The sequence below is a fragment of the Nelumbo nucifera genome, chromosome 6, assembly GCF_055504915.1.
Source record: "Nelumbo nucifera cultivar China Antique chromosome 6, China Antique-T2T, whole genome shotgun sequence".
NCBI classification, from domain to species: Eukaryota; Viridiplantae; Streptophyta; class Magnoliopsida; order Proteales; family Nelumbonaceae; genus Nelumbo; species Nelumbo nucifera.
The window spans coordinates 30,691,580-30,704,253 of record NC_142654.1 but is presented as its reverse complement, the minus strand read 5'-3'; the positions used below and the strand labels follow the sequence as shown (position 1 = coordinate 30,704,253).

The 12,674-nt window shown below is 37.2% G+C and overlaps 2 protein-coding genes across 5 annotated transcripts; one reads left to right on the top strand and one right to left on the bottom strand.

Annotated features, from left to right (window-relative positions):
* The first annotated feature begins 463 nt into the window (after positions 1 to 463).
* LOC104598436 (acid phosphatase 1) lies at positions 464 to 5,733 on the top strand. 2 transcript variants are annotated; one of them, XM_088890184.1, is made up of 3 exons: positions 464 to 1,178; positions 1,335 to 1,544; positions 1,711 to 1,744. In XM_088890184.1, the coding sequence occupies exons 1-3, from the start codon at positions 718 to 720 to the stop codon at positions 1,727 to 1,729; spliced, it is 690 nt and encodes a 229-aa protein (XP_088746310.1). In that variant the 5' UTR covers positions 464 to 717; the 3' UTR covers positions 1,730 to 1,744. The 2 variants fall into 2 exon arrangements, with proteins under 2 accessions (XP_088746310.1, XP_010258799.1); XM_010260497.3 differs by lacking the exon at positions 1,711 to 1,744 and adding an exon at positions 5,378 to 5,733 and having other exon boundaries at positions 468 to 1,178.
* On the bottom strand, positions 1,745 to 10,909 carry LOC104598437 (uncharacterized). 3 transcript variants are annotated; one of them, XM_010260498.3, is made up of 3 exons: positions 10,547 to 10,909; positions 8,959 to 10,465; positions 1,745 to 3,902 (listed from the first exon to the last, which is right to left on the bottom strand). In XM_010260498.3, the coding sequence occupies exons 1-3, from the start codon at positions 10,620 to 10,622 to the stop codon at positions 3,866 to 3,868; spliced, it is 1,620 nt and encodes a 539-aa protein (XP_010258800.2). In that variant the 5' UTR covers positions 10,623 to 10,909; the 3' UTR covers positions 1,745 to 3,865. The 3 variants fall into 3 exon arrangements, with proteins under 3 accessions (XP_010258800.2, XP_088746308.1, XP_088746309.1); XM_088890182.1 differs by having other exon boundaries at positions 1,747 to 3,902; positions 8,959 to 10,904; XM_088890183.1 differs by lacking the exon at positions 1,745 to 3,902 and adding an exon at positions 8,605 to 8,816 and having other exon boundaries at positions 8,959 to 10,903.
* Between the last annotated feature and the right edge of the window lie 1,765 nt (positions 10,910 to 12,674).

Genomic DNA, 12,674 nt, shown 5'->3' with positions numbered 1-12,674 from the left:
CTTCTAAAAAAAATAGTCCAACTTTTTTTTTTTGAGTAATTTTCTCTTTTTTTTTAAAAGGTGGACAAGGAGGCAGGAACGTCGTTGGTAATATATAAAGACAAAGAAATTTATATAATAACAAAAATAAATCCATAAGGGTATTTTTGTCCGTAAAAATGATTATGACGTGGCCAAATCACTCGTTTACTAAAATCAGGATGCATTAGTCAATTAGTTTGGTAAGTTCACACAGATTCACCGAATCACGGATGCGAATCCTTTTATTGATTCGTCGATTTAAGCCTTTTTTTTTTTTTATTTACTACGGTATAATTACGCGGTAATGTGTATGAGTGTATCTACCTTCCCTTTATCTACCGACCATTGGCCCACCAATCGAATGACTTGGATTCACGAGCACGACGGCACGTTGGTGAACGTATATTCGTTTCCATTTCCGTGCAGTTTCATTAGCTTTTCCCTCTGGCTCCAAAAAAGTCTACCTACGGCTTTCAAATTCGTTCCCCTCCTTTGTTCTTTCTTCCATTAGTCCATTACTGATTCCTCTCCTCACAAGGCATCTCTCTCTCTCTCTCTCTCCCCCAGCCCCAGGAAATGAAAATTGTTTCCTGGTCATTGGGTCATCTTAAATTCTTAATCTGAAAAAAATTTTAAAGCACCCCCACCCCGCCCTCTATATTCCTCCTCTCCTGATTCTCTTCTTAAATTCCAACCATGTCTTTGATTCCCACAAAAGTTTTTTTCTTTTATTTTCATCCTACCATGTATCATCTGGGATTTCTTCTCCTCTTGGGTATCTCTTCGATTGTCTCTGCTCACGAGAATTTCGATCCTCACCTGTTTCCTAGACCTTTAATCGTCCAATACCCTGATAGTCTGAAGCTCGAGTTGAAAGAATCCGACGAGGAGCTACTGTTACAATGTACGAGCTGGAGGTTTGCTGCTGAAACTAATAACTTAAACCCATGGAAGACGATCCCCTCAGAGTGCGCAGGTTATGTGAAGGACTACGTGACGGGCAGGGGTTACCTTGTCGATCTTGAAAGGGTCTCGAAGGAGGCGATTGCTTATGCGAGGAGCGTCCAGTTGGTAGGGGACGGGAAGGATGCCTGGATTTTCGATATCGACGAGACCCTGCTCTCCAATCTTCCGTATTACGCCGACCATGGCTACGGGTGAGATTCTTTATCTGTGGTTGCAATTCAATTTGGTCTTACTGTGATGGGTTCCTGATGGATTTAATTTCTGATTGTTTCTTCCTCCTTTAAACTGGGGCGATGGGTTTTTGCAATAAATTGGGTTCTCATTTGGGTTTTGGTGGCTTCCTTTAGCCTGGAGGTTTTCGATGGGCGTGAGTTTGATAAATGGGTGGAAAAGGCTATGGCTCCTGTCATAGAGTCCAGTTTGAAGTTGTATGAAGAGGTGTTGGAGTTGGGGTTCAAGGTTTTCTTGTTGACTGGGCGCAGCGAAAGGCATAGAAGTGTTACAATTGAGAATTTGAGAGATGCAGGATTCCAAAATTGGGACAAGCTCATTCTGAGGTACGAACCGAAACTTCTATTGTGCAAGGGTGGAACATTACTGACTGTTTCATTTGATGCTATCTATGGACTTCGGATAAATTGATAAATCCTTGGTGATTAAACTAAGTTCAGTTTTTCGTCTCCTTCAATTCCAATTGACTTTTGTTAATATGTAAATATCCAGGCTATCTGAACTATTATAGACAACCTATGAGAAGTTTCAGTTTAGGGGATGGTAGGATTATCTTGTCAGTTTTTTTTTGGGTAAGTTGATCTTCAAGGAGGGCCATTGTCTGCCTTTCATTTATTTCTACTGATAAAGAGTTCTGCTTAGAATTCCATTTTGGAGAATTGGAAACTACATTCTACACATGTTATATGCATTATATGTTCGTATCAACCCAAAGATGATTTCTTTGTGGGATGAACATTCAGCAGCTGGATGTGCTGATTCTTGTGTGACACCAAGAGTTTGCCCTAATAAAACAAATGGACCTCCATGTGAAAATTTGTATCTAGAGTCATTGGATGCTTAACTGAAAAGTGTCAACAAAGGGATGTTTTGGTATATATAGTTCCGGTTCTAAAGTTCAGGGTCTTAGGGTTATAAGTTTGCTCTGGATTTAAATGTAAAGCTTTCAGCAAGAGGGAGGATTAGTGTCTAGCTTCCTATTGATAAGGAAACAATACTAGAAAAAAATATATAAAAAAGGAAGGCATTTTCATTTGATCATATTTTAAGGTTTAACCATTTCCATTTAAGTTAGAGGCTGAATCTTGAGTCTAGGAATAAATGACCCATGCATGGGTCTGGAGCCCCTATAACTCCTATGTTTAGATATCAGAACCTGCCATTGGTTTGGTCCTGGAGGGTGGACTAGTTAGTTTAAACATCAGCACGCACAGGAGACCAAGTGCTTGTTTGAGAGGGTTTCCCTGCATTTTCTTTTTGGTCTTTCATGGATTTCAATTCACAGAAAGCCAAACAACTACATTTGGTGAAAATGCAGAAAACTAGCCCCAACTTCCTGAATGCTGATGTTCCAGTGTAATCTTTCAGGAACACCGAGCAGTTGCTAAGCCATTCCTGCTAAGCTGCTCAAGTTAAGCCCTCCCTAATGTGATTTAAAAGGCATGCCTCTAGGTGCACAGGCGAGGCGCATTTTAGGGTATGTGCCTCGCCTAGGTCCTAGGCACACCCCTTTCAAAAGGCGCATGCCTGGTGCGCCTAGGTGTGCCTTGTGCCTCAGCCCAAGCATGCACCTTTTTAAAATTCTGCACTTTTTGCTTGTTTTTGAGCCTACCGGCTGGGCCGGGGGCAGACCCCCAACCACGCCCCTCGAGGCAAGCCCAAACATGGCCATGTTAGGGTCTTAAATTCTTATTTCTCACATAAAAAATAATGATTTTATAACTTTAATTGCCTTTTAAGAATATATTTTATTGGAATGAATGAATGAACAATATTAGCAAATAGGGGGGGTTCTTGGAGCTTCGAGTGAGCAAAGAATTTAAGACCCTAACATGGACTTGTTTGGGCTTTCCTCGAGGGGCATGGTACAAAGGCAGATAGAATCAAGAATGCAATATGTTTTACATCGCATTAGCTACTTGAAGTAATGCAATTGAGGAAAAAAATGAGATCGTGGGTTTTACATGCTTGAAAATGCTTTATATGTTTGCTTTTATTTTTAAAATTTCATTTGAATACACTTTACATGTTATGTTTATGTTTTCTAATTTTAGATAATAGGTTTTTAAAACGTTTATTTTAAAATTTAAGTTTATATTTTTATTAACGTTACGTTTAATATTTTTTTTATTATTTTTTAATTTTTTGGCATTTTTTTTTAATTTTCTGACTTTTTTTAAATTTTTTAGCATCTTTTTTGTAATTTTGCGCCTTGCTTCAAAAAGGCACACACCTCGCCTTGTGCCTCAGGTGCAAATTGGCCCTTGCACTTCTTTGCGCCTTGCGCTTTTAAAACACTGGATAAAAACAACAAATAATGCTCAAATCAAATTGTTAGACACCAACTGATTATGCTAATCTCTTAGATGATCAAAGTTTAATCTGGGGCTCTTCTAACCTTTGAAACAACATGAGCTAAATTATGGGGATCGTGGAACTTCTCCACCAGTCCTGTTGTTCCAGACCTTAGACACTTGATGTGTTAGAAATCTGACTAATAGTTGCTGGTTTAGTTTATCAGTTTCCATTAGGTGCTCTCTTTAGGTTTTTCTTGTGTATCAGAGCCAAAGATTCATCTATTTGATCATTTTGTTGGAATCTCCATTTTCTGATCCCACTTTTGAGTTTTCTTGCTTTTGTCTGTCTGTTATCTCTTTGGCACAATTTGATCAAACAACACATACCTGCCATAGCCGTTGGCATAAATTTATTAGCTTCTTTTTTTTATCAACAACACAGAGAAGAATTTTACTAAAGAAATGAATAAGCAATTACAGCTAGAAGTTGTGTAAAAAGCCTACACATGTTGGAAATAATAGTACCTAATACACCTGATACTTTATGGACATTTTTGGAATATGCATTATAGAAAAAGTACTGAATAAGAATATATACTTTATCAAATTCATGCTATGAAAAAAATTTGTATATGTTAGAAGTTTAATTAAATTTGATAAGATATAAGGATTGAGAAATGATATTTAGCGCAAAAAGTTAAATATAAAAGCATGGTATCATCATATTAAATTGGATAGTCTTTCCTATTAGTCATATCCTCATCTATCTGTATCCATAGGCATTCTTAGTCTAGATCCTTTTTTATACAGGCATATCTCTGAAAAGATTTTACATCCTAAAGTTTTATTCATGTTTAGAGTTTCAGGGGTTGCTTCTTATGATAGCACTTAGTGAAACGTAGTGCCCTATAACTGGTCTTAAAAATGGAGGGAACAGAAGAGAAAGTGGACTCTTTTACCTTGTGGGATTGATGCTGGAAATATGGAAGTATATTACTATGTTATAATATTATTTTTGGTGAAAAATATTATAATATATTTTTAGTGTTTTATGTTGGGTCTGATTTCATCATTCATTTAGAATTCTATCCATTTGAAGTTTGTTGCAAGTTATGTCATGTCTTCATTATTACAGAGCTAAAACTTGAAGGAGCAAGGTTACATGCTATGCTCATTATAACTTGTTCTGAGAATCAGGAACATACTACTATCACTCTTTCCCAATGCATGACAAGGAAAAAAGATATAAAAGAAAAAGAAAGAGTTACATTAATGAAAATGTTTTTGGTATATATATTATGTATATACTTATATGTTTTTATTGCATATTATTTTATTTTATATTAAATATATTTTATACATATTATGTTTATGTGTCGTATTATACAAATATATTATAAATGTTAAACATAATGAATTTAAAGTTGTAGGCCTGGGCTTGTGTAGTGCTGGGCCTGGTCCTGGGCTTTGTCCATTATAATAGGTGTTAAAGTCCCACCTGGCCCATGATCACATTCCCCTAATCATAATAAAAGTCCAAAAATTAGGTAAGGATTCAAGAGGGCCCTATTAAATTATTGAGGTAATCTAATTTGGTCTGTTGGTCATTAAAACTCCATAAATATGCCTTAATTTTTGGACATTTGATGCTTTTTAAAGCTTGAGTTGAAGTTCTCTTAAATGATTCTAAGGTTTTCTGTTTTTTTTTTTTTTTTTTTTATGTTTTCCTTTGAATCTTGAATATTGATCTCTAACTCAAGAATATATAGTATTTATTTGTTTCTAGAGGCTTTAATCTTCAAATTACTGTACTTTTCTGATTTTCTCTAGTTTCTAAGGATTTTGATTTGCAACATGTGCAGAAACTTGGGGGATAATGGAAAATCGGCTACTTTATACAAGTCAGAGAGGAGAAGTGAGATGGTGAATGAGGGGTATAGGATTCTCGGGAACTCTGGAGACCAATGGAGTGATTTACTTGGTTCCTCCACATCTAACCGTTCTTTCAAACTTCCAAATCCCATGTACTACATTCCCTGATATGCATTTATTTTTAGCAAATAACAGCAATAGAGCCGAAACTTTTATATTTGTGGCAAACAATATGTACTTGTGATTATGGACAAGTTGCTTAAGTCTGAAATGTAAAGGTTTCCAAACATCCAAAGTCAATTGTATTAATAATATGACAAGAAAAAATGTTATCAAGCATTAGGAACATTATGGTGTTCTGTACCATTGCTGTTTTTACCTGAAACTTTTGGGTTGACCATACAAATTGACATACAACTGTTATTTGAGGCTGTTTATAGTTGAAGCAGGCATACTTTAAAAAATGCATGTGTGAGGCTGTCATATATGATGTAACAACACGTATCTCTCACCAATTTGTATTTTGATCAACCCAAAAGTTTCAGGTAGAAACAGCAATGGTACCAACTACCAAACACTCTCTATATTGTCGTCATTGCTTAAGGCTTACATCAAGAATGTACATACTCATACACAACATGCAGATACCTGAATAGGACAGTGTTATTGACACAACTACAGATTTTTTTCTTTTTGGTATTTGGTGCCATGCACCATTGATAACTTCCCTCGACTCCCTTTCTCCCCTAAAGTGCTGGTTGCGGCAAGGTTCAAAATATCGATACGTATTGCTGTATCAGTCGATATGTATCATACCTGATATGCCTCTATAGAGGGTGTATCGGGGTTTTGACCGATTCAGGGGTGAACAGACCTTAAACCGGCCCCTTTGAACCAAATTTGAAAAAAAGAAAAAGAAAAAACTATCGATACTACCTGATATTCCTCTACCGACATATTGGGCGTATCAATATTTTGAACCTTGGGTTGCGGGATTCAATTCTGCATCAATGCTGGAAGCCTAGAACGAATCAGCTAACACACCAACAAGCCAGTCCTCAGTTGGTACTACAAACTATAAGAGACTGTATATGTTGCTCTCATTGACTTTAGTAGGATGCAAATTATTTTTAAAGATAGCTTCACAAACTAAAGTTAGAAGCATGCTATTAACTAATCATATTGGACACTCAGATTTGTATCGTTTCCTAAGAGTCCAAGAAATCAAAGGTTGCATATTCACTTCTTTTTTAAGCTTAAGAAGATGCTAGTTGTTGTAGGAGATGAACTGAAACCATGGGTGCAAGTCGGTCTAGGTTAGGTCCATAGTTGTCGAGACTCCTAGGTGACAAGGTGCACTTGGAGGCTTGTCTCATCTAATCGCCCAGCAGTTTTGAACAATGAGTTATAAAATACTTTTATATTCTTAATTTCTTGTTGTTGTAATTATAAAATAGACATTAATAAACTAAAATATTCATTTTGTGTGTTTATATACTAACTTCTTTTTATTATTTTCTTATTTGTTAGGCTTTAATCAGCACAAACATTGCTAAATGTTGTATTGAACCCTCAAAGACTTCAAAGCCTGAACCAATAAGTAATGAAGAGTTTAAAATGTTGTCTAATCAACACATTTTCTTCTTCCACCTTTTCTTTTCTTCTTTTCCTATAATGAAAATCAGGGTTCAGCTCATAAATTTTTTGAAATTTCTTTTCTTTCTTCATATTCTTCTCATGAATATGTCGGAATATGTTGATTTTCTATACTTTAACATTAAGTTCATATTTTTCTTATGAAAATTATAGATAATTATTAAAGAAATATGTTTATGGAACCTACAGAACTCCCCTAGAATATATGTTTTTTACTTAAAAAAGTCCATTGCCTATGTGCCCCTTGTCGCCTAGCCCCGCCATGGTGCCTTGAAAACTATAATTAGATCGGGTTAAAGTCAACCCTAACCCAACCTAAGCTATTTAACCCTTAACTTGGGATTGCCAAATGTGTTTATTTTCTAGTGATGTTGTTTGAGCTAAGGTGGATGAGCAATAGATAATGTCCTGGTGAGTTGGACGAGTTGAGGGGGATCTGATGACCTGTGAGCACAAAGACACAGGCCTCGAGGTGATTCTGAGCTCTCTGATGCCCAAGTCAACAAGTGAAAGAGGTGGTCGACTAGGCCAAGCTGGTTATAGCCAAGTAGAGTTGAAGAGCTTATGAGAGATAGAGAGATAGGATGCCAAAAGTAGGAGAGAAGAGATACTTTCGATGGTGTGCCTTTATAAACCTACAAGGGAGTGTCATTGTGCTCCTTGCTTAAGAGAGCTAGTGAATTTTGCCAAAAGTTTTTCCCTTCTCGAACGACGGTGCAAGGGAGAGCTCTTCACATTGAGAGAAGGAGCAATGGAGGCGCAACAAAATTTTTGGATCAGTTAGGGTTTAAGAAAAAATGGGTGAGAAAAAGAAAAAAAAAGTTTAGATGGGTATTTTTCTTAATTTAATGCCTTCTGTTAGCGTAATTTAATGCAAATTAGAAGTTCAAGAGATCTTTGTGACAAATGAAAGTATAAAGGGATAATTGTCACCTACCCTACTCTTTATAATTTACCTTTAAAAATAAATTGCTTCTTAATCAATGACTGTTTTTAACAAAAGTATCAGAGGTGGAGGACATCCATCTAAAACCTTGTTATTAAAATAAAAAAAAAAATAGAATGATAAAATAACCTTACACCTCAAGAAAACCTACCTACAACTTACAACATGATTTCAAATTCTTAAAAATACAAATAGATGTAATGGGCTGCGGTAGATTGGAATTTTTGGGATTCTTTGATAAAATACACCACGACTCACAGTAAGAATAATAGATTCATCTACCAAAAAGTAAAAAAAAAAAAAAAAAAACTCGAATGACACAATATTCCAGACTTGTACAAACATTCAACACATTTCAAGAAGCCCACTCCAACGACATTATTCCAAAATATTGTAGAAAGTTCTAACTCATTCAAACTGCCCAAAATACCACAAAGTAAAAGAAAGTAAAAGGGAAGAAAAATATTTCTTGATCAGTAACCCAAGTTCTTTGTTTCATTTTTAGTTGGTGGCGAAATTATCTGGACGAGGATACCAGTTCCATCCAGGGACTCCGCAATGTATATAGACTGCAACTGGATTCCATTCCATGTAGACACAGGTCAAGGAGTTCGGTTTTTAATGAGGTTGCAGGCAGCTGAATAAGAACTCACATTCTTTAAAACGATGTGTGGTTCAAGTACAGCAGTTCAAAATATCAAAAGGCATCAACCCGCCATGACCGACCAGAATGAAAATACATAACAGTAGTATTACTTCTCCAATCTAGATGCTGGTTACAGAGAATGTAAACCCATGTAGATCATCTTCACATATCGTCCCCATGGCTATAAATTTCAAAATTACCTTGATAGCCAAGTGGGCAAATATGAACATAAAAGAGAAGGGAAAGTGGGAGAAAAACAAAAACTTCAAATTCATATATTGTTTGTTTTGAATTTTATAGGGCAGAAAAAGCTTCAAGTTTACCTTGACGAGCTTCTACTACTGACTTGCCCTGTTGATCTCTTGATGGATGCAATCCTCTGAAGCCTAATCTGCTCTCTGAATTTGGCTATGAACTCTGAAGCCTTCTTGTCCACTTCATTTGGATCGCCCCCAGCCTTAGTGCCAGTGTTGGAGGCAACTTCTTCATCGGCAAAGCTTTCTTCGAAGTCGTCAAACTCACTATCAGAGTCTTCATCAGATTCCACAGTAACCTTGTCCAGAAATTCTTTATTCTCCTCTATTTGATATTTGGACATTGGTGGCTTTGGTTTTTCAGTGATAACTGGAAGTTGCTCCGGCCCTCCCACCTTTCTTTTTACAACCTTGTCATCCATTCGTTCTTCATTGCTTTCTCGAGCTTTCCTCGCCTCCAAAACTGGCTCGCCTGCTTTAATTGTTCTAAGCGATCTTCCCATTGATGATGATCTTTCAATATTAGTTCTTGGTTTACTATCAGACTTGAAACTGCCAGACCCCAAGTCGCTTCTGCTCCGCATATCCTTCATCCTCTTCCTATTAAAATCCTTCAATTCGTCTTCCATGCTTCTCCTCACGCCCCTCTTCCCATAAGAAGACCCATCGCTTGCTGAGCTAGAATTCGATGACAAGAGTGCAGATTTTCGATAGAACGGAGGTGGCGGTGGTGGGGCGGGAGGGGGAGAAGATTTGTAAAAGCTCTTCTTCTTCATCATTTCTTCCACACTCTTGCCTCGCAGTTCTGGCGAAAGTGAAGGAGCAGGAGAGAGCTTCTTCGGCGAGGAAGTCGTCGAACTGGGTCGAGATGACCACGACGTTTGGGATTGGAAGGACCATGACTCGAGCGGATCCAAATCAGATTCGTGAACTGAAGGAGGGAGAGAATACAGAGGAGGGGTCATATCTACTGTTTCTTCCTTCATTTCCATTCTTCCCGACCTAGAACGCCAAGGAATTGGGGATGGAAGGACAACACTTTCCTTCAAATTCTCCTCCAAATGTAGAGGATCCAAACCACCCAACTCCCCATTTCTGGTTTTAGTAGAACTCTTTGAACCTGAATTGGACCTGCTGAGCGAAGCCGACGATAAACCAAGAGGTTCAACGGTGGATTCAAGAGCATCCCGGTGTGAAACCCGGTGTTTCAAGCTTCGAACAGGCAGCAGAAGTGGTTTATTACTAATACCACTGATGGTGCTTTTCAGCTCATCAAGAGCAGGGGTTTCTTGCTCAACAACAACGACGGGTTCCCCACGAAAGTACCGAGAGTTCCAGGTTTGGATCTTGTTCTCATCAGACTCACATGGACTTTCGACCTCATCATCAAAAACCGAAGAAACCTGAAGAATTCTAGAGACGTAACTCTGAGCACTATCTATTTTTGTCTGGCTTTCCTTCTCTGTTTCGACATTTCGTCGACTAAATAGGCCATAAGAGACGGCAATACCAACGAAGAGAAGATGGAGAAGCTCCCAGCTTCCGGTCCGTATAGTTTGATTGATAAATTCGGGAGCTTGAGACGGGAAAAGTGGAACAACTATAAGCAAGATTGCGACAAGAACAGCTTTATACAGGAAATGAGCGTAGAACTTACTTGCTGCAATTGGAGTTGGAGGTCCTACCTCAGAACCCAGTCGTTGGGATCTGTAGTGAGAGTCTACATCCTCCATTGAAGAACAGAGATGACCTTTTCTTTGCCTTGAAATCGGTTTCTTGCAGAAAGGAATCTAGAAGCCAATGAAGCAGAAGAAGAGGAAGAGGAGGAGACTTTGAGTTTAAGGAAAGAAAGCAAAGGGGAAAGTTTGGGAGGAGAACTGGAGAAGAGAGCAGATTCCAAGCTTGCTTTGGTTCATGTTTACCGTTTAGTATTTAAATGACATAAATAACCTCTCCTTTAATGCATATAAAAAACTGCAAAAATAATCAAATCTAAATTAATAATAATCTAGAAGCAGAATTAGAATGTAGGCCAGGCAAGTGATGTATGTAGAACAAACTGGTTAGAGATTCTGTTTATACAAAATTCCTTGCCCTTCTCACTTCTGGGTGCAGCTAAAAATGGGTTCATCTGTTTCTGTATATTACCCTTTTCCACGTGGCAAGTTTAGCCTATGGCCATCAACATACTTTGTCTTATATTACCCTTTCCACGTGGCAAATTCCCATGACAATGATTTGCAGTTATGGTTCATAGTCCTGTTTGCTAATCACAATTATAGAGAATGGTATTACTGACATTATAATATTATAAAATTCAAAATATGTGTTGTTCATGAGTCTGCCATTTTTAGGGTACACTTGGGATTTGGGTAAAGAAGGGGGCAACCAAGTAATCAAGTTGCGTGGATTCTTCTTTTGGAAAATATAAATAGGTCTGTGCTTGCAGAGAACGCTTTTGTTCAAATGGGTTATATTCATTGGAAAGGAATTTTTGGGTGTAGATGCTCTTGAGGATCACGCTGAGTGTTATTAATTAAAATAGAAAATAATGAATCGAACTAGGTAAGTCTCAGACGAGATGTGGTTTTGAGCCTCGTTACTAGCGATCTGAATGAACTGGAGACAAAATTATATACACCCGGCTGAATTATCATCCGGGTGTGTATGTTTTTGTCTGCATTACTAACGTGGCTTCAAATCCACCTTTGAAAAGAGTGTAATATTGTTAGATAAGAAGTGTGTTATTATGCCATGAAAATTGAATTACAGCCCCTACGGGGGCAAAGACGAATCAATACCAAAAAAAAAAAAAAAAAAATAGAAAATAAAGTTGTGAGTTGTGACTTTTTTGAGTTTGGGATGATAAGTGATACGGTTGATGCCTTTCCAAGGAGGAAGTCATCGATTTATCGGTGGACATGACTAGGCTTCAAGATTATGGTCACTAATCCGAAATCCGATTGGGGCCCATTTGGAGGTTGTCTTTGTCACAAAATAAGGAAATAAGGAAATAAGGAGGTTGAATGGGTGAATTGTTGAATGCCCTCATAAACACCTGCCCATATGCTTACTAAGATTTGGAGTAGACCGGATGGTTGATTTGGTGAACCAATTGACTCAATTCAGTGATTTTTTTTTTCTTTTTTTTTTTTGGGGGGGGGGGGGGTAATTGGATCCCGGTTAAAGGACAATTTTTCATGGTTTAAATGGGTTAATCATCCAATTAACCAGTAAAGCTGCGATCCAATGAGTGGGGGTGTCCATGAAAAACCGAGAAACTGAGAAATCAAACCGAAAAAATGTGAATAACTGAGTTGACTAGTATACTACATGTATTATGTATTAGTAAATTTATGGAGTCCCTACTATTTCTGCTATGAAAAAAAAAACATTTTTGGTCTCAAATCCCAAATTTTAGCATTTTAATAAATAAAAAAATAAAACATATAAATTAGATATAAAATAATACATACATATACTACATATAGAATGTAATTATGCATTATTACACTCAACTTTTAAAATACTGATTTTATACTATATATATTTCTAACTATAAAAAGCCAGAAAACTAAATCGCTAAATCGGTTAACCAATTGATTCGGTTTGAAACTTACCAGTTTGGTTTCAAATATGTGCCCACGGTTCGGTTCATGATAACCCTTTCTGATTTTATAGTTCAAGTCTTGCAGCATTGTTATAACCAATTAGTAACCAAGTTCTCATCTAAGGATTTCTCTTAAATCAAATATGAAAATGATAATAACATAGACTTGCTTATG